Genomic DNA, 22,327 nt, shown 5'->3' with positions numbered 1-22,327 from the left:
TGTGGAAATCAGGACTCCGGCTGAGTTCTCTGAAGTTACAGGTTTCTACATTCTCCCTTAATTTCCAAAGTTTTTTGGCTTTTCTTCCAGAGGTTTGGATGTTTTTGCAGGGCGTTCTGTGTCCAGCCTACCTACGCGCCCCCAGTGGCTCCATGGGATCTGACCCTTGTCGTTTTGGCTCTTGAGAGAGCCTATAAACGCGTTTTTCGGCAGGGATGTAGATTGTTGTGTTGTGGATACGCTCTCATTCTCCTGGCTTATTCTGACTGTAAGCATGCTCCGGTGCGAGTATCGCCGCATTCTGGCGAGGCGATGAGTGCTTTCTGAGCCATGTGGTATAGTCCTCTGTCCATACGTTTGCCCGTTTTTTACCATCCGATTTCTTCTCCAGGGTCCATGGGGATCCACAGGGATACCATGGGGGTAAATGTGGTTGGAGAGATCCAGGCCCCTGTCAGTTTAAGCTTTCAGCTCCCAGGATGCACTGGGTCTTCCTCCATATATACCCAGGCCTTCAGTTGTTCTTTTGGTGTGGCAGGATCAAGACTCACCTTTTTTGTAACAGGGGACTGCTCATGCACTGGGACCTGGACTGCAACTGGACGCATGGAGATGGCGGCTAAGGCGATTCTTCGCTTACAGGGAATTGCGCGCGGCAGTACTTGCTTCTGGTGAGAGGCGCATCGGAAGCCGTTGCACTCGGCCCAGGATTGTACGCATCCTCACTAGACCACCGGGGCCTTATCGTCTGACGCCGGGGATAGTCAGCAGATGCATATCTGCTGCCATGAAGCCAGCATACCCGGCTGGTTGGTGCAGCTTAGGGGAGGTAGGTGCTTCCCCGGCAGCTCCTCCCCCAACCCAGACGCAGTCCTTCAATAAGTTTTTGCGCGTCTGGGTTGCTCCACCTGCCCTCCACGTGTATGTATATGAGACACTCGCAGCCCGCTATCGGTGCACTACTGTTTGTCTCAGGCGGGTTTGGGTCAATCTACATGTATACCTCTCCCATGGTTAAGGTAATCAGTGCTCTATATCCTACCATGCCTCGTGTTTGAGTAGTTTATTTAGAGTATGTTGCGATTATTTACATATGCATTGTATGTGCCTGCTAACTGCTGTATTGATATTGTCCTTTATTTCTGACTATCAATTATAGATATCACTGTTTTTTCTCCTTCCCTCTGGGGGTGGGTTTTTTTTCCTCTGTGTACTTAACATTTAAATTAATTTTTGAAGGCTGTCATATTGCATTTGTATTTTTTCCTTTACTTTGAAATATGTCAAGAGATAAAGGTAAACAGGACACAGAGGCTCCTGTGCTGATTTCATGTAAATCCTGTATGACAAGTTTGTCTTCACAGGACATTAAGGATGGTTTGTGTATTGCCTACTATAAAGAGCCACATCAGTCTAATATACAAGAGCCAGCTTGGGTATCATCTTTGTCTCAGGTAATGAAGTAGTTTGTGGATCGTATTGCTGCTCCCACAATGCCTTCTCGTATGGGGTGTCCACAGCATGCTATGTTTATCCTATGCATCCTCCATGGGGGAATGTTTACGGCCAGAGTATGGGATTGTCAAATGTTGAAAACAAGAAGGTTATTACTAAAGCTACATACACACACAACGATTTTGTTACTAACGATTTTATGAAAGATTTTCTGTCAGATTTATTAAACTGTAATGAACGATTTTTTTGAACTACAAACGATTTTTGCATATTACCTTAATGAAAATAGTTGAGTTGACAAGTCTGACTGAACTACAAATGACAAACTACAAACGTGAATGCGCATGAACGATTATCGTTCATCGTTTGAAAGTGATTGATTTTTTCAAACTATTCTCGTTTAACGATCGTTCAAAAAATCGTGTGTGTATGCAGCATTAGGCCCCTAAACGCAGGCTATCTGCTCAGTTTATGGATTCAGAGACATCATCCGAAGAATCGGAAGATGCACAGGGTTCTTCTGAGTCTAGCTCAAGAGAGGACCTTCCACCCACAGTGGAGGCTATTCCTTCTTTTGTGAAGGCTGTTAAATCAATCCTAGTTATTCAAGATGATGAACCTGCCCCTAAAAGAGAAGGCACCATTGTTTAATCACCGAAAAGGGGTCAAAACTGAGTTTTCTATATCTGAACAGCTCACTGAGCTTACCGTGGAGGCATGGGGTATCCCGGATAAACTGTTTTATGTGAATAAAAGATAAACATCGTTGTATCCTTTCCCAGCTTCTGCATGTACTAAGTAGAAGGTTCCTCCTAGTGTGGATGTTCATGTATTGCAATTGGTTAAAAATGCTAGATTGACCATTTCATCTGCATCCTCTCTGAAGGACGCTACAGACAGAAAGGTTGAAGCATGCCTTAATACCATATTTTCAGCTTTTGGAGCAGTTATCCGTCCAGCTATGGTGGGAGCTTGGGTAGCTAGAGCTGTTGAAGAATGGACAGGGGCATTGGAAGATTCTCTACCAGAGAACAGATGATGTTTATCTCCCATATACGGGAAGCAGTTTCCTATTTGAGAAGAGCTGCAGTAGATGCTGGAAATTTAGCTTCCAAAGCTTCAGCAGCTTCAGTTGTAGCACGCAGCCTTTTGGTTAGGATCCTGGAAGGCTGATACAGGATCAAAGAAAGCTCCGGAAACTTAACCTTTCCAGGGGAGGATTCTTTTTGAAGCAGCATTAGACAAGATTTCTACTCTGGCAGCCTCCAAATCAGCAGGGTTGCCATTGACTCCTACAGTAAAACCTAAGCAGTCTGTCTTTCGCCCTTTTCGACCTCAGGAAAGAGCAAAGGAATACTCTCTCCCCAAGTCGGCTAGTTTTCGCAAGACAACAAGGTGACAAACTAGGAGGTCGGAGCTTCTCCTGGGGGATCCCAAGGGTGGGAGGCCGACTTCTTCAATTTGTGGATTATTGGCATCAAACAAATGCCTTGGTCTGAGAAGTGGTCTCTCAGGGGTATGCCCTCACGTTCAGGAGGCATCCTCCCTAGAAGTTTTTTTTGCACAGATCCCCCATCAGATGGCCTTCAGGAGACTATTCAATCTTTACTGCAGGCAAGGGTAATAATCCCGGTCCCTGTGTCAAAACAGGGAAGGGGTTAATATTCTAATGTTTGGCTCAGAAACCAAATGGGGCTTTTCGCCCCTTCCTCAACCTCAAAACCCTTAACTGGTTTATCCATATTCCCAAGTTTCATATGGAAACGCTCTCCAGTCAATTATTTTGGCAATGGAGCCTGGGGTTTTTATGGTTTCCCTGGACATTCAGATTGCATATCCACATTTTTCCATTACGTCATCCCACCAAAGATTTCTACGGTTTGCTGTTCTGCAGCAACATAACCAATTTTAGGGACTGCCTTTTGGTCTTTTGACAGCCCCTCGGGTCTGTACCAAAATTATGGCAGCCATGACTGCTTACCTAAGGTGTCAGGGTATCAAAATACTTCTATATCTGGACGAGATTCTGAAATTGGCACAGACTCCAGTAGTTTTGCAACACCATCTTCAATTGACAATAGCCTGTCTACAGTACAAAGGCACGGCTGGATCAACAATTGGAAAAATTAATCTCTTCTTCCAACACACAAGATGGTACATCTGGGAACCCTTCTGGATTCAAAGGGTGTTTCTGCCAGAGTATAAGATTACAGCCCTATCATTGCGGATATGCAAGCTGTTATGCAAGTGAAGGGTATTCATTCTGTCAGCAATGCAGGTCCTGGGATCAATGGTACCCACCTTCGACATGATGGGGTATGCTCTGTTCCGTTCCATTCCAGGCCTCTGCAAAGATTGATTCTCCTGGTGGAACGGACCGCATCATCTAATAAGGTCCCAGAGGATACTTCTCACTCCAGAGGTGTGCCTCTCCCACCTGTGGTGGCTGAAAAAAACCCATCTGAACAAAGGGCGTCCATTTTGGATTCCAAATTGGGTGCTTCTCACCACGGACGCCAGCCATCGGGGATGGGGGGGGGCAGTGACAAGTGATCACACCTTTCAGGGAAGATGGACAAATTGGGAAAGTCATCTGCCAATAAACATTATGGAACTGCGAGCAATATACAGAGCACTGATCATGGCACAGGACCTGCTCCAGAGCAGGCCGGTCCAGATCCAGTCCGACAACGCGACTACAATAGCCTATCTCAATCAAGGAGGCACGCTAAGTCTTGCAGCAATGAAGGAAGTGACAATTGTTTTGATTTGGGCAGAACGTCCTGTTCGGAAATATTCATACTAGGCGTTCTCAACTGGGAATCGGACTTCCTAAGTTGTGAGGACATACACACCAGAGTGTTTCAGCTCTTGGTAAACAAATGGGGTCTACCAGAAGTAGATCTCATGGCGTCATGTCACAACCACAAGGTCCCCAGGTAGGGATCCAGGTCCAGAGACCCATCAGCATTTGTGGACGCACTGGCAGTAAGATGGAGCTTAAAGCTGGCATATCTTTACCCCGATTTCCCTCCTCTCAAGAGTTCTCAGGAAATTCAAGTAGGAAGGCGGAACAGTAATACTGGTGGCCCCAGCTTGGCCCAGGCGTTATTGGTTCACCGACATACAGAATCTATTCATAGACAGTCCATATCCTCTACCTCTGTGGCAGGATCTGCTAACGCAGGATCCCTGGCGACATCCGGACTTACCTCGTTTGGCTTTGACGACGTGGCTCTTGAATCTTCCATCTTAAGAGCCAAGGTTTTTTCCAGCTCTGTTAATCAGGCTTAGGGCACGAAAGCCTGCCTCTGCTCGCATCATTTAGAGTTTGGAATTCCTTTGGTCAGTGATGTTCCCATAGGAAGTATGACCCTAAAGTGTTTAGGGTTTCCCGGGTTCTGGCTTTTCTCCAGGCTGGATAAGACATTGGTCTCCACCTGGCTACATTGAAAGTACAGGTTTCTGCACTCTGTCTGGTTGCCAAAGAAAGATTGCTTCTTTGCCAGATGATAGAATTTTTTTTTTTCAGGGAGTTCTGCAAGTTGTCCCCCTTGTGCCACCGGTTACACCGTGGGATCGGTCTTTTGGTTCTTAAGGGGCTACAGGTTTTCCCATTTGAACCTCTGGACTTTGTAGACTTGAAATGGTTGACAGCAAAGACCCTTTATCTCCTTGCTATCTATTCAGCACGTAGAGTCTCTGGCAGCGTTCTCATCGCTCCCCATTTTTGCTTTTTCATCAGAACAAGGGAGGCTAAACCTCCTAAGGTAGTGTCCCGTTTTCATGTGAAAGAAGAAATTGTAGTTCCAGCTTTTCAGGCTCCAGACCTTTCTGTAGGTGAAGGCTCACTGAATGTTCTCCGTATTTTTGTGGAGCGTACAAACTCAGATGCTCTTTTTGTATATTATGGTTTTCACAAATGAGGATGGCCAGCTAACGAGCAGACCCTGGCTCGATAGTTACGTATGACTAACTCTCTGGTGTACACACTGGCTGATCTCTCTGTCCCAAGCACGGTGACAGCACATTCTACTCAGTCTGTAGGATCATCGTGGGCATTTAGTCGTGGTGCCTCTGCTGAACTATTGTGCATGGCAGCCACGTGGTCTTCTATCCACACTTTTCTAAGGTTTTATGCCTTTGATACTTTTGCCTCTCAGGATGCTTCCTTTGGGCGATTCTCCTTTCTCCAGGAGCATCCCTCCAGGAGCATCCCCCCCTAGGAGAACTGCTTTAGGACATCCCCATGGTATCCCTGTGGATCTCTATGGACCATGAAGAAGAAAATTAGTTATGGTAGACTTACCTTAATGATTTTTTTCTTCGAGGTCCATAGGGACACCAGGGCACCCACTCTGACTCAACTGGCTTCATTGGGTTATTTTTTTATTTCGGTCACTGATTCCCTCATCTTGCCTGAGTGTTTCTGGTATACGATTATTCTTCCTTCTCCTTTCTTTCTACTGCCTTAAGGCTTGGTTACGCAACTGAATGCCTGTGGCTAAGGGTTGGGGTATATATGGAAGAGGGCCTAGTGCATTCTGGGAGCTGAAAGCCTTAACTGTTTTGGTACCTGGATCTCTCCAACCACATTACCCCCATGGTATCCCTGTGGACCCTATGGACCTCGAAGAAAGTTATCAAAGTAAGTCTACCATAACTCAAATTTCTTGCATCCAAAGATACTAATTAATACTGTGTTCAGGTTATTGGCGCGATCCCTACCCTGGCGGCGGTTTTTGAACATCCCATGATAGCAATGTCCCACTGGTTTGCAAAAAATAGAAAATGGGATTTTTCTGTACTTGCTATTAAATCCCGATGGTGTATGTAGAGGATACAACATAAAACTATTTTTCTGTCATCCTATCTGGGGGACACTGTATACCATGGGGTGTAGAGCACACTGTTCAAGGAGTAAACACTACATGGGTAGTGCTTTTGGTTTAAGAGAAACTGATTTAATGGTGAGTACCATAATACTCTTTTTCCTACTCCACTGGGAGACTACCACAGTTTTAGCATTCCCTAGTTCCAAAACTGTGGCAACACAACACAAGTTCCCAATGAAACCGTTTTTTGTTTTGTTTTTTTTGTGGTTCTGGCGAGCAGACTGCATGCTCATTAGTCTGGCTACTCTGTGGGAGCCTCCGGTGGCACACGCCACGGTCGTCACAGGAAGGATGGATCGGCATGCAGTTAACAGCAGTTGCCCCATTCTATGGCTGGTGCATTCAGTCTCAGGAGTCAGTCATTACTGACCGTACCATTGGAGGTGGGGCCTTCCCATTGCTGTTCTGAAACAATCCTCGCTATTGGCTGCCGTCAAAAGCACTTGGTTTTCATTTCGCTTCTACATGCAGACAGTCCGCAAAGACTTCCTGCCGCACAGACTCTCCTGTGAGGGGATTCTTACATCAGCAGTCCCATAGATGCCTCCACGCTCTGGACCGGGCCTGTGTTGTACTCCTCTGGCGGGGCTGTGCATTTTTGTGTTTGCTTTTTTTTTTTCTTGCTGTACCTCGCACATGTTTGTGGTCAGTGTTTAGGGTTCCGTTTGACTGAAGGTTTGCCCCATATCTTGCCAGTCTTTACATTACTGCCAGTGTCTGCATTAATTTTCTTGTTACTGCATTCATGTTTGTTGTAACTGCATTACAGTGGTATTTTGGACTGCATATACTGTCATTGCCTGTACTTAGTGTGTCTGAAATCTTTTACATTTACTTTTGTTGCTGTACTGTCCCATCCCTGCCCTTATGCCTGGGAAGGGTAATTCTGTGGGGCAACAAGAGCGATGCTGTAAAAAAGGTGTTTGCTTGCGCAAAATGTAAAATACAACTGGGGAGCCATCTGAGCCTCGTGTGAAGCGGCACTTGCCAGTGTATCTCTTCCTGTTGTATACGCCACCCTGGATGGAAAACCTGGCTAGAGCGATGTCTGAATTGTCGCAGCATCCCGCTGCCAGTAGACAACACAGCTTGGCTATTCTGGCTCCTTGGTCCCAGGGACTTTCTCTTTTGGTCTGGGTTTTGGTTCACTTTTTCTCCTCCTTAGAAAATCTCTAGAATTCTGCATCCACTCGCAAAAACGTAGAATCCTGGGCATCCTTCTGTCTTGGAAGGGTTCCAAATCGGAGGCTTCCTCTCAGCCAGAAGAGAATCCTTTGATGGACTCAAATGTGGATCTTTCCTCAGACGATTCCAGGGTATCCAAGCTCTGATGTCAGTTCTCCTAGTCAAGAAGGTGCAAGTTCGGAAGCCGCCGACTTGATGCCCAATCTTAGGAGAAACTTTCTGCATGATGGACTCCAATAGGTTCCATTAAGAGTTGTACCCAGCTTTTTTGTTGCTCATGGCATGGCGTGCAGGCCTCTGAGTCGCGCCATGGACTTGTGGCGTACCGTGGCATTCAACGAAGGATACGCTACGGCATGTAATACAGCGCTTAACCGCTGAGTGGCGAGTGCTCCACTGTTGTAATTTGTACTGAATGCCTTGTACTGAATGCCATACTGTTAAACTTAAATTGGATGGATATCACATTCACAGCATTTGCATGTTCGCACAACCAATATTTTTAATGTCACAATATATATACAGTAAGATCTTATAACAGGATGCAAATCAGTGCACATACAGTATTGTACATAACTGAACAGTAGAGAAGTTGCCCGAGTTATCACGGTATAACCGATACTGTAGATTAATGAGATGCATGCACAGCTTTCACTGAGATGGGATGAATTACAGTATGACAATTTTTTTTTATATAATTAAAAACAGCAGCTGGAGGAGTGCACAAGGATGAGGCCGCTCTGTGGTTCACTGTAGCTGGCGTGTGGGCTAGTGGTTAGGTGATCACTTGAGAAGAATTATGGTCCCGGGTTCGATCCCTGGAAAAGAATATTTTTTTATTTTTTGGCACTGTCTGCTCTGGACACTATAGTAAAACTTCTGTAGTAGTGTTGTACTGTAATACTGTAGTGTTGTTTAAAAGGCTGCTTAAAAGTAAGACGTTACAAACTGTGCGTTTAAATAGTGCAAAACTTTCGTCAATGTCTGCGTTGTGGTGGCTGTCGGCTCCGAGGGGTTGCAATGGGATTTCTTGCGCATGCCCAGTGGAGGGGTTACAATGGGATCTGTGGCGCCAAGCCATACGCCATGTAGCGCTATGCCATGGCGTATGGAAGATCATCACTGCACATGCGCAGTTGTCTGTATTACTACAGTACTGTACGGTATGCTGTTGAATTTTCACCCTTGCGCCACTCTGCGCTGTCCAAGACTTGTACACAATAGTCATTTCATGACTTCAGAAACTGCTACAGTAGTGCGCTCTGTTTGGGAGGGAAGCCTCTAAATTACAAACTGACTGTGCGTTTAAAACATGAAGTTTGCACCACTCTACGCTGTCCTAGACTTGGACACAATAGTGATTTCTGTATCTACAAACTGTTCGTTTAAAGCGCAAAATAGCGCTACACCGCAAACTTGCGAAAATGTGGATGCGGTGTCAGCTTTTCCCACTATAGCGACATCTTTTGAGCAGTAACAGAGTGGCCTCTGTCTCTGAGAGGGCTCTCTGTATTACAAACTGCGTTTGAAGCGCAAAATAGCGTTACATCGCAAACTTGCGACAATGTCGATGCTGTTCCAACCTTGCACACTATAGTGATTTCTCATGTCCAGTAAGTAGTAGTGGGATCTGTATGAGAGAGAGCTCTCTGCATTACACGGTTGGCGCTCTGGTGGTTGTCAGCCATCTCCGATGGATTAGAAATGGCATCTCTGGCGGGCGCATGCCCAGTAGGAGGGTTGCGATGGGATTTCTGGCGCAGTACGTACAGTAAATACAATGTAAGGTGCGGAATATTAAATATACCTGTATCATTTTTAATGTCTTTTATGCACTGCCCTACACAGTACAGTATGTGTGAGGGCCAGGTCTACTCTACTGTGCTGTATATTCTGAATGAAATATTTTTTTTATATTCATATATTATGGATTTTTTAGGCTGATATACTGTACACAGTACTGTCATATTCCGCACCTTAAATTGTATTTACTATACGTACTGTATGTAATTGTATGCACATATTATACCTACAGTACTGTATCATTGCATTATTGCACCACTTTGCACATTTAACTTTTACACTAATGGTTCTAATGGTACTGTACACAATAAGTTTTGATTTGTTATAAAAATAGCACATTTGGTGCTCTACTTTACAGTACTGTACTGTATCAGTTCAGATATTCACACATTTTATTACTGACAAATCACCATTGTCATTTTATTACTGATGAGCTGACACCTACAGTACTGTACAGTATATCATTGGGGAGTGTTTTTAGACACCTGTATTATTTATTATCACTTGCCTCTATACAACCTCACAATATTGGTTAGGGCTTTAACAGTTGGCGCTGTAATCTCCTATATTTATATACTGTATAACACACACACACACTGTTAGGAGACAGTGAAAAGAGATACTGTAAGGTAAAGTACTGTACAGCCCAACTGTAATTTTTCAAACACAGCCTGTGAGATGACAGTTGGGAGCAGATTGGTTGGCACCTTTTCACTTTCTTATTACTTTTCACTCTGTCTCCTAACACTGCTTAGTACAGTAAATAGACCCATTGGAGCGAAAAGATGTGATCGGCTAAAAAAAGTTTAGCCGATTACGTCATTTCGCCAGGCGGAAAATTATCGCCGTATTCAATTTGAAAGACTTTCCGCCTAGGTGGGAAGTCAATGCAATGTACAGTAAGACAGTATGCGAAAAAGTTTCGCCTACTGTATGAATAGCAGGCGGAAAAAAGTGGTGAATTTGGGTGCATCGTTGCGGGAAGCCTTCAACGTGCAGCCGTCACAGTCCCCTAAAGGTACTGTAAACTGCGTAAATTAAAAAAAAAAAAAAAAAAAAAAAGACAGAACACCCCAAAAATTCACTTTCATTTTGGGGGCAGAAGATAAAAAATTTGGGGGACAAAGTTAAACATGTAGAGGTAAATTTACTAAGATGGGAGTTCTATTTAAGAAGTTACTGTACTGTATGTTGCCCATAGCAACCAATCAGAATCTACTTCTCATTTATCTACAGTAGCACCTTCTAGAAGATAATACCTGGAATCTGATTGGTTGCTATGGGCAACATCACTTCTTAATAGAACTGCCATCTTAGTAAATTTGCCCCCTAATATATAAAATGTACTGAGTTTAGTAAGGGTTGGATAACAATACTGAACAAAAGAAGCGAAGAATTAAAAAAATAAAATAAAAAAATAACGTCTAGGACAGGCAGGTAGAGAGACGGAACATGTAACCGCTCGTCCACAAGCCTGTCGTAGCAAGGCATCCCACTTTAGCTGCATTTGACTCGCGACCCAGTGGGCATGCGCAGTGCTGTGATCTTCCATACGCCATGGCATAGCGCTACATGGGTATGGATCTGGGCATGCACCTTAGATATAATGACATACAGTATTGTAGGACACACTCAAGCGAGGTACAACCTTGGTATTGCAGGCGACTGTAGTGTAATGGTAAATAATCAAACCAATACATTAAGTCGCTTGCACAACCCTTTTGCGGGTTCGAAACTTGGAAGGTTACACTTTTTATATTTTATTATTATTACACAGTCAAGGTTACACTTTTTTGTCATAAAGTACTGTGGCATAGAAATGCCAGAATTTCTGGATAATGTATTAGTGAAGATTTAAAACAAAATAAAATTATACAGTATATATTTTAAAGGTTTCGAACCAGCGGGACAAGAAAATGGACAATATATGAAAAAACCCAAGCGCTAATACCTATTGAATGTCGTAATAATCTCTACATATATATTAAACCCAATGAAAAGCCAGCCCTCTACAGTGGGAAAACTGGAAAATCCCCAAACAAAGTAGCAGCAATATGAAAGAAATAGTGGGCGCTAATCAAAGTAAAATTATAAAGGCATTTAATAAAGGGCAATAGGAGTAAACTTCAAAAGGTAAAAACACCCATGAAAATTCATCAATAATATTATTATGGTAAAAAACGTACAAAGTGAATAGAGATCCAATAATAAATAAAAAATAAAAAATATCAATATGAAATATACAATACATGATGAAAATAAAAAATAGATATAAAATGTAAAGTGATACAATAAATACACAATATATGTATACAAAATAGTGATGAATCAGCATGCACCACTACTCGTATGGTGCTGCACATAAAACCACATAAATGTATTAAGCCACAGAGCAAATGCTGTTTGAACACAAGTGTAGCAAAATATTAAATAGATTAGGATACTAAGACCACTTGGCAAAAAAGATACATGTCCTTCAAAAAAATTTATATATTTGTATATGAAAATGTTCCCAAACCAGAAAATTCCCTGGAACAAGGTATGAATAAATCATAGCTCGTTGGTATGTAACAATCCCAATTTAGAGCTATAAATGAATCCAAAGGGAATATTGGTAATTGCAGGCTGTGGAGTTGCAGCGTGGGTTGTCAGACGGGAGGAAGTTAATCACATGCATGTGTATTTAGTAAATGTCCCGCTCAGTTATCCTGCCCTGAAGGTGTCTCTTCTATTTAGACCGAATGCTGCATGGCCAGCGAGCCGGCAGTGGTAATTACCAGTATGATGGTCAGATGAACAGGGGCCCACGATCAGGGGAAGCAGCAGCCCATACACTATAAGCCTCTCCACAGCGGGCACTCGTAACGCGTTTCTCCGCCTAGAAGCCCATCAGCGGTTTCCTCACAGTGTGACTCAGACCCGGCAGCCGCTATACATACCATCTTCAATTGACAAGAAAATGGTAGATGCAGTAGGGTTACTGCATCTACTGTACTAGAGTCATGGAATCACTACAATGTCTACAGTAAGTCCGGGACAGTGCCGACAGTATTGTACTTACAATAATACAGACAACTGGGCATTCGCAGTGCTATGAGACTCAATACGCCACAGTGTAGCACGCAGCTAGCAATGCGCTACTGTATATGGCGTATGGAGCAACAAACTACAGTACTACAGTACTGTAGCTGGGCACATCTACAGTACATACAGTATAATGTATTGAGTTTTGTAAGGGTTTGGATAACAATACTGAACTACAGTACTATAGTGAACATTTAAAAAAAACAAAACAAAAATAAATTATCAAGGTCTCGAACAGAAGGAGAGAAGTGTAAGCAAGGCGGATCACCTAACCCCTTGCCAACAAGTAAGAATTGCATCTGTCCTCTACAGTACTTTGTGACATCTACAGTACCGTACGATGAAGTAATCAGGCGGCTGTAGTGTAGAGGTAAGAAATAGAACTTCTACATTGCCGACGTCTGTACAACCCGGTTTCCGGGTTCGAAACCTGGAACGTTAAACTTTTTTTTTTATTATTATTAGACGGTCAAGGTTACACTTTTTTTATTTTTTAATATTATTACACAGTCAGTGTGTAATACAGAGATCCCACTTTCACTGTGTGTGAATCATGACCCACTACTGTATGATCTTTCATACTGTACGCCATGGCATAGCGCTACAAGGGTATGGCTATGGCGCAGCGCCACTGGCAATGCATTGCAACCCCTCCACTGGGCATGCGCCAGAGATCCCATTTGTACCCTAACCCCTCGGAGCTGGCTAACAGTCACCACAGCGCCAACTGTGCAGACATTGACGCAATTTTGCGGTTTAAACGCACAGTCAGTTTGTAATGCAGAAACCTCTCTCTCAAACAGAGCCAACTATCGGAAACTTTAGTGATTTTATGAGTTCAGTAACTAAGTCTGGGACAGCATCGATATTGACGCAAGTTTGCGCTCTAATGCACAGTCTGTTTGTAATACGTAGACTTCCCTCCCAAACAAAGCCCACTACTGTAGCACTTTCTGAAGTCATGAAATGACTATTGTGTATACTGTAAGTCTGGGACAGTGCAGAATGGCACGTGTGAAAATTCAATAGTACTGTAGGAATGCAGACAACTGGGCATGCGCCATGGCATAGCGCTACTTGGTTTATGGCTTGGCTCCACTGGGCATGCGGCACACATTCCATTGTCATTGTAACCCCTCCACTGGGCATGCGCCAACCGCGCTAACATTGACGCAATTTTGCGGTTTAAACGCACAGCCAGTTTGTAATGCAGAGCCCTCTCTTAAACAGAGCCCATTACCAGTTGCTGGTCATAAAAAATCACTATAGTGTCCAAGTCTGGGACAGCGCCAGCATTGACGCAAGTATGCGTTCTAAGGTACAGTATGTACAGTAATAAAAAAATCCAACTTTCGCTGTTTGACTCCCGAAGCACTGGACATGCGCTCCACATGTACTGTATTGAATACTGAATATTTTAAGTGACTATTTTAAAAATAATAAAAATAACATATTTTCAAGGTCTCGAACCCACGGAACAAGAAGGGAGAAGTGGTGAGACTAGGCATTAGACCGCTAGGCTACACGCTTCACCCATTACTAGAGTTCTGTAGTTCGTAAAATAATGAAACCACTACAATGTCTAAGTCTGGGACAGTGCCGACAGTATTTACATTTGCGCAAGTGTAATTTCAACCGCACAGTCAGTGTGTAATACAGAGCTTAATGATTTCAAACTTTATTAGACATTCTTCTACCGCTTTATTATACATTCCTGATTCTAAGTGGAAAACGCTGTAATACTGTATAGTGTACCGAATCACCGCTTCTGTCAACCAATCATCGGGTGGTGATAAAGAACATACATTGGAAATCAGACGCATGCGCTATATAGTTTAGGATAAGTTTTTAGTTTAGGATATCTAGTTTGGAAAAGTGACACCTGGTGATTGTATTACACGTAATGACTTTTCTCCAGCGCTACGCTATATTACTAAACTTTTTGTGGCGCGACTCATGGCGTGGTGTGTGGCGCGCCATGCGTGGCGTGAGAGAACGCTATGATGCAACATAATACCTGGGCACATCGGTATGTTGGGAGCCCACCTCTTTTTCTGGATGCTTGATTTTTTTTTGTGTGTCTTTTGATGTCTTCTATTCAAATTTGTTTGTGTTTGCTATGCTGGATGGGTCTGTGAGATCCATTCTCAGTATGAAGTTGCTGAACATTCGAAGTTCAAGATGGAGTCACTCAGTTAAGTGGTTCTTCGCATGGAGGGGGGGGGACGAGTTCCTGGAGTTCAATGGACATTCACATATGGAAGCCTCTTTAGTCCCTCCTGTGGTTTGCAATATGGGCAGCTTATTACCAGTTCAGGGCCCTGCCCTTTGGCCTCTCTACCGCCCCATGGGTTTTCCTGAGGGTAGTGGAGCACCTACGCTCACTCTGTGTCACTATTCTGTATTTCGACGACCTTCTCATCAAGGCCCCCTACTCAGAGATCCTTCTGTCCTGTGTTTGTCTGGCACACCAGATGTTGATCTCTCACAGTTCAACCGTAAAAAATTGACCCTCGTCCTGTCGCAACGGATGATTGACAACTCACTGTAGGGGTTCTATCTGCCCCAGGAAAAGATTGTGGCTGTCCAGGCCTTGGTTTTCTTAGTCATTCAGAAGAAGAAAGTTTTGATCCACCTCTGCATGTGTCTTTTGGGAAAACTTGTGTTCACCCTCGAGGCGATTCAGATGCTTAAATTTCCAGGAACCTGTTGTCCAAGTAGGGTGGGTCACATCTCCACCTATCCCATGCCACCCGTGTCTCTCTCAGAATTGTATGTCCCCCTATGGTGGCTGGATTCCAGACATCTTTGAGAGTCCCCACATCAGCATTTGGATTCTGGTGACTCCAGACGTCGGGCTGGGGGCTGTGGTTTTTCAGTTCCATTATGGTTTGGTACCTTCGGGAGAGAGATCCCTGACCTTAAATGTTCTGGAAGTCCGGGCTATTTTCGAGGCATGACTGCGACTCTGGTTTCTGCATTGAAGGACCAGTGGACAGTGCAAATCACCAAAGGTGCACAAAGAGTCTACTGACAATGAGAGAGACAACAGACACCATATTGTGGTCTATAGCGTCATGTGTTCATTCTCTAGGTTGAAAATTGAGAGGCAGGCTAACTGAACCATCAAGATCTTCACCCTGGCAAGGTGTTTCTTCACTCCGATGTCTCTGGCGAGGTGTTTCTTCAACCAGATGTCTTTGGGTGGGGTTTTCTTAACGTCGATCCGATGGCATTAACTTTTATTGCTCCAGAACACAGGAAACTGCAGCCCTCTCAGTCAATGCAATATCCGTTCTGTGCGACTTTCACCTAATCAATCTTTCTCTGCTTTTGCAGAGGGCTTTTAAAACATATCAATTTGGAATGTCATCCTGGTGGTCATAGTATTCGGGCCTCCAGTGTTTGCTGGTGGGCGCCCTCAGACATCTAGCGGATCATCTTCAACAAGGCTTCTTCAATCACAACGCCTTAGTTGGACACATGCAACGGAGTGGTCGTTGAGACCACCATCTTGAGAGCTAAAGGGATTCCGGAGGCAGCTATCTCGACTATGCTGAAGGCTTGGAAGTCTGATTCATCTCTCCAGTATTACCATATTTGGAGGACTTATGATGTTTGGTGTGGGAAGATGAACTTGCCTTCCTTCTTTAGGCGTCCCCCATCTTTCTTGGAGGGCTTGGACATGGGGTTGCTTTTGGGTTCCGTGAAGGTGCAGGTCTTGGCCTTGTCTATATGAAATACAGATGTCCTTCATGTACAACTGCTGTTTCTTCCTCTCATGGCTCTGCAGGATCTCCAATTTGGCCTCAGTCTCTTATGGTGCATACACATGGTCAGATCTGTCAGATAAACGATTTTACTAATGATTTGAACTATTTTACCAACGATTGAACCATTTCAGACAGTATGAAAAGGAATGAAATTGTTAAAATCTGACGGCAAACACAGACTATTATCGTATCTGACATGCGGGAACTTGCATCGTTCATCGTTGCAGGCCCACATGTCAGATTGTCTTTCAGATATGAAAGATTGAACGATTTTTAAAATCGTTATCGTTCATATCTGATTGTGTGTATGCACCATTAGAGTCAGAGAGCCCCTAGCTTCCATCTATCTCTAGTATCTCATGCGGAAGACAGTCTTCCTCCTTGTAATTGCATCAGTTAGGAAGGTTTCAGAACTCAATGCCCTGTACTGGAGTAAACCTTTCTAGTGCTTCGTACACGTCCCTCCTTAGTTGGTTTCTAGGTTCCACATCAATCATCCAATTGTTCCAGTTTTGTCTAGTGAATGTTGTTCTCTTGAGGGTGAAGATTGTTATTCTTTGGATGTGGTCCATGCCCTTTGGACTTATGTTCACCGCACTTCTGAAATTCGTAAGATAGATGACTTTTGTCCTTTCTATAATTTTCGAAAGATTCTTTGACTGGCTAAAAAGTGTACAGTGTATCGTTGACTTCATGCTATTTCGACAGGCTTTCATTGCTGAAAGCCCGACAGTTCCTTTTAGGTTTACGTCTCATTATACGCGGTCGGTGGGTGCCTCTTAGGCTGCGCACCATGGGGCCTTTGCAGACAGCCACCCTGTCTTTTGTGCATATCTTTGCTGATGGTTTGACACTTTCGTGTCTAAGGATGCCAGCTTTGGACACAAGGTGCTGCTACACCTTGCTCCCTCCTCTGAGGACTGCTTTGTGAATGTCTCCAGAGTCCCAGTGTATCACAGTGGAAATAAGAGAGAACATAATTTTTGTACTTCTCAGTAATATCCCTTTGTTTCTAGGGGGGCACACTGGGTTCCCTCCCAGCAATGCACATTTTTGTTGTGTATTACTGATGCCTGTTGTGATACCAGTGTTGTTGATTTGTTGGTTATGGGTCCTTTTTCTTCTATCCTCTATCGTCTCTTGGGCTTGGTTAAAACTTAACTGAGTCAAAATAGATGTATAGATGAGAGAGCCCAGTCAAAATCAAGGAAGATTTAAAGTGCCAGGCACCAGTCACCACCATATATAGAGTTCCAGTGTCCCCCATGAATTGGAGAAAGGGAATTTAATGGGAAGTACAAAAATCCTTTTTTTGAGACTTGTACCATCATCATTACTAGGTCTACATTTAAAAGAAATTTTCGGTTTAATGATTTGAAGTAATATTTCAAATGAAAAAAACGAAAAACAGGATAGAGATTACCAGTGATGTGTGTACTGTATAATACACACACATACATACACCCATCAGCCATTACAATAATACCTCCTGAAAAATATTGTGTAGGTCCCCTTCATGCCACTCATGGACTCAACAAGATCTCTGAAGGTGTCCTGTGGTATCTGGCACCAAGATGTTAGCAGATCCTTTCAAGTCCTGTACATTGCAAGGTGGAGCCTCCCTGGCTCAGACTTGTCACAGATGCCTTATCCAATTGACATCTGGGGAGTTTGAAGTCAACGCTTTGAACTCGACATGTTCCTCAAACCATGCCTGAACAATTAATGCAGTGTGCAGGGTGCATTATCCTGCTGAAAGAGTCCACTGCCCTCATGGAATACTGTTGCTAATATCGGTGGGTACTTGGTCTGCAATAATGTTTAAGTAGGTGGTACATGTCAAAGTAGCAGCCACATGAATGGCAGGACCCAAGGTTTCTCCGCAGGTATGACTTCTTCCCGTAGTGCAGTGTGGTGCTATCTCTTCCCCAGGTAACGATGCACACACATAATGTAAAAGAAAACGTGAATCTTCAGACCAGGCCACCACCTTTTTAATTATTCCATGATTCTGTTTTGACACTCACTTGACCATCATAGGCACTTTCTGCGTGGACAGGAGTCAGCATGGGCACTCTGACCAATCTGCAGCTACACAGCTGATTCAGACATGGACGCTAATGCAATCGCTGTCTGCAAGTATCACCCGAGCTTAGAGACGCCCACTGCTGCCGCTTACCTGCGTGCGACGATGCCCTTTGCAGCAAGTTTGACCAATGTGATTTATATTTATTACCAGTTATTTATATAGCTCGCACACATTCCGCAGCTCTTTACTGAGCATATTTGGCCATTCACATCTGTCCCTGCCCCAGTGGAGCTTACAATCTGTGTTCCCTATCACACACACACATGCACACTAGGGTTAATTTTTGTGGGAGCCAATTAGCCTGACAGTATATTTTGGTATGTGGGGAGAAACCAGAGTATATGGAGGAAACCCACGCAAGCACAGGGAGAATATACAAACTCCACACAGGTAGCACCTTGGTGTGAATCAAACCCATGACCCTACTGCTGTGAGGCAGTAATGCTAACCATTGTACCATCTGTGCTGCCCATGTTTGTAAGATAAGATTTGAGATGAGAACAAAATTGATGGACACTGTATTTTACCAGTTTACACTTTAATCACTTTCTTCACTTTATTTTCACTTTTATAAAATTGCACGCAATTATCTGTAAGCGGCGCTTTTTACCCACCACACAGCCCAGTCTCAGCATTTCAATTGCTCTATCTTTGGCAGTGATATTGATGAAGTGCAGATGTTAGAAGAAACGGATGCATCCCTAAATGAGAAACCTGATGTACCAGAACGTAGAACATTTGGTAAAATGAAACTGTTGCAGTTCAGTGAGAATTATCGACCAGCTTATTGGGGTACGTGGAACAGATCAAGTGCAGTCATTTGTCCACGCAAGCCATGGGCTCAGGACTCTGTAAGTACTTTATGAATAATATTATCTCATACATTTTATAAAAAAAACAAAAAACTTTGAAACGTTTTTGGTATTTGTCATATATACACCCTATGACTTGGCAGGGATCGCAGTTACGTGCTATAGCATGTATTTTATTCTCTGTACGCAGTGAGGATACTCTGTGACTGACTACCTATAATGGGGGTGGGGAGTAGGTGGCCCTCCAGCGACTATTGTTCTACACGACAGTGCAGCCTACCACGTGTGTTTAGTATGGATGTACAGAGCAAGAGTTGGCTCTAAAAGTAGCTACTGTGTAGGGGAGTACTGCAAATTGAAGAATAGGAAAAAGTAGCTCAAATGGACATTAAAGTAGCGGACTATAGACAACTAGGTAATTATGCTGTGCTTCTAAAAGTCTGACACCTTTGTCTACCATGTTTATTAAAACAGTTTCTGCAGCCTGTGCTGGTAGGGAATAGAAATTGCTGGCCACAGTTTGCATTTATATAGTAATCATAACTAAACATGCTGGAAGTTGACACATTTATGGAAATTGCACTTTGATTATAGTCTTGTGGCCACTACGCAGGTGAAAGTGAATGTAAATAGACCAACTTTCCTCAAACCATCCAACTAGTTGGTTGGAATGAAAATCTGGTAATGCATGGGAGCAAATGACAATTGGCAAATTTCTCCCAAACATCAGAAAACATAGGTCATTCAGGCAAGTTGGTTAAATCTGTTTGGTTTAAAAAACTTATCTGAATAACCGCTTTCGTTTGTTTTACGGTGTTTGGGAGTAAATTGCTGATTATCATTTGCTACAATGCATTACCAGATTTTCATTCCAACCAACTAGTTGGATGGTTGGAGGAAAGTTGGTCTGGTGTATGGCCAGCTGACCAACTTTCATCCAACTAGTTGGTTGCTATGAAAATCTGGTAATGTATTTGGGTGCAAATTGACAATTTATTTGCTCAAACACCAGAAAACATGAAAACGTTTGTTCAGGCAAGTTGATTTAAACTACTTCTCAGAATAGCAGCATTCGTCCGTTTTGCGGTATTTTGGAGCAAATATCTGATTATTATTTACTCCCAAGCTTTACCGGATTTTCATTCCAACAACCAGCTATTTGGATGGTTGGAGGAAAGTTGGTGTGGTGTATGGCCAGCTTTAGACTTAAGAAAATTAATCTTCTAAATAACTAAACTTGAAAGATTAATCCATACAGAAATTGTACCTTTTGTATTACTTAAAAGGAGCACATGCAGCGTCAAAAGATGGCATTGTAGTGTATTCTGTTTAAACTTAAAGCTAAATACAAAGTTAATGGTGAAATTTATTATTTCTTCAGGGTCCATAGGAATCCATAGGGATACCATGGGGAATATTATGGTTGGAGACCAGACATCAAACAGTTAATGCTTCAGCTCCCAGGATGCCTCGGGTCCTCCTCCATATATACCCCGCCACCTAGCCATAGGACTTCAGTTGATTTGGTACGGCAGGATCAAGACGCACCTTTGTAACGGGACTGCTCTGGCAGTCCTAAGTTTTTAATTTAATGCTTTTGGGTTTGCAGTACTAAGCGTCTGAATTAAGACGCATATACCGCTCCATCTACCTCCGCCGGGCCCGCAACACCAGTAACTGAGCTGGTGATTTTGCCGGGTCGCAGCAAAGATTGCTAGCAGCAATGCTGCGATCTGGACTGCAAACGGACGCACGGAGATGTCGGGTAAGGCGATTCCTCACTTATGGTGTCAGACGCACCAGAAGCCGCTGCTGTCAGGGCCCGGAATTGTTCGCATCCTCACTACCCCCACCGGGGCTTTCTCGTCTGACGCCGGGGAATCGGCAGCAGATGCATCTTCTGCCACGAGGCCAGCTTACCCGGCTGGTTAACGCAGCTTAGGGTAGGTAGGCGCTCCCCCGGTAGCTCCTCCCTGAGCCAGACGCAGTCCCTACAAAGGATTTTGCGCGTCAAGGTTGCTCCGCCTACCCTCCACGTGTATGAGAGATGCTAACGGTCCACGCTCAGTGTGCCCTGTAGCTATTGGTCTCAGGAGGGTTTGGATCAGTCTCCCTGTATACCTCTCCCTTGGTTAAGGTCAATAGTGCTCTTTATCCTCCCATTCCTTTGTGTTTGTGTAGTTGATTTAGAGCCGATTGTAATTATATTACATATGCAATGTATGTGACGGTTTGCTAGCTGCCGTACTGACACTTTTATTTCTGTCTGTCAATTATAACTATCACTCTTTTCCTCTCCATCCTCTTGGGGTGGAGGTTTTTCTCTGAGTACTTCACATTCATTAAGATCTTGTGAAGGCTGTCACATAACATTGCAATTATTGCCTTTATTTTGAACATGTCAAAAGATAAAGTGATACAGGAGAGGGAGCCCTCTGTGCTGGTTTCATGTAAATCATGTGTGGCTTATTTGTCCCCTCAGGACATTAAGGATGGTTTGTGTGTTCTCTGTTATTAGCCACCTTTCCAGTCCAGTTTACCTGTCCCTGGACAAGAACCTTCTTGGGTATCCTCTTTGTCCTAGGTAATGAAGCAGTTTGTGAATCGTATGACTGCTCCCACTATGCCTCCTCGGATGGGGTGTCCCAGAATGCTATGTTAGCACCTCCTATGCATTTTTCCTGGAAGGGTGTTTATTGGCATTCTAGTCTGGTATGGCACCATCTAATGTTGATAGACCGGTAGTTACTAAGGCACCTAATTGCAAGTTATCTTTTTATCAGTCTGCTCAACATATGAATTCAGACACACCATCAGAGGATTCAGATGATGCGCAAGGTTCCTCTCCAGAGTCTAGCTCGGAGCAAGAGGACCATCCGTCCACAGTGGTTCCTTCATTGGTGAAGGCAGTTAAATTCATTTTTAAACATTCAGGATGATGAACCAGCTCATATTAAGAAGGCTCCAGTGTTTAATCACTGCCGGAAGGTGGTCAAACTTAATTTCCTGTATCTGAAACCGCTCACTGAGCTTATGGATGAGGCATGGGGTAACCCTGACAAACGTATTTATGTGAATAAGAGAATAACATCGTTGTATCCTTTCCTGGCTTCTGTATATAATAAGGGCCATATTCAATTAGAAGCGAAAAAGTATCGCAGATTGCGACTTTTCGCCTGTCTGAAACTTATCACCGTACTCTTTCATCTGCTTTTCACGTACGCAGAAAGT

The 22,327-nt window shown here is 43.6% G+C and overlaps 1 protein-coding gene across 1 annotated transcript in view; it reads left to right on the top strand.

Moving 5' to 3' along the window:
- Positions 1-22,327, top strand: part of CHAF1A (chromatin assembly factor 1 subunit A) — a gene marked incomplete at its 3' end in the record, with an annotated part of 210,162 nt that overhangs the window by 101,489 nt on the left and 86,346 nt on the right. Inside the window, exon 9 of the mRNA XM_088444069.1 lies at positions 18,943-19,135. Within this exon, the coding sequence (XP_088300195.1) occupies positions 18,943-19,135 (193 nt within the window). The remainder of the gene's footprint in view (positions 1-18,942; positions 19,136-22,327) is intronic.

This window comes from Taudactylus pleione, unplaced genomic scaffold (genome assembly GCF_031769625.1).
Source record: "Taudactylus pleione unplaced genomic scaffold, aTauple2 ptg000347l, whole genome shotgun sequence".
Taxonomy (NCBI): Eukaryota; Metazoa; Chordata; class Amphibia; order Anura; family Myobatrachidae; genus Taudactylus; species Taudactylus pleione.
The sequence above is the reverse complement of the archived record's forward strand: the minus strand, read 5'-3'. Positions and strand labels throughout refer to the sequence as shown.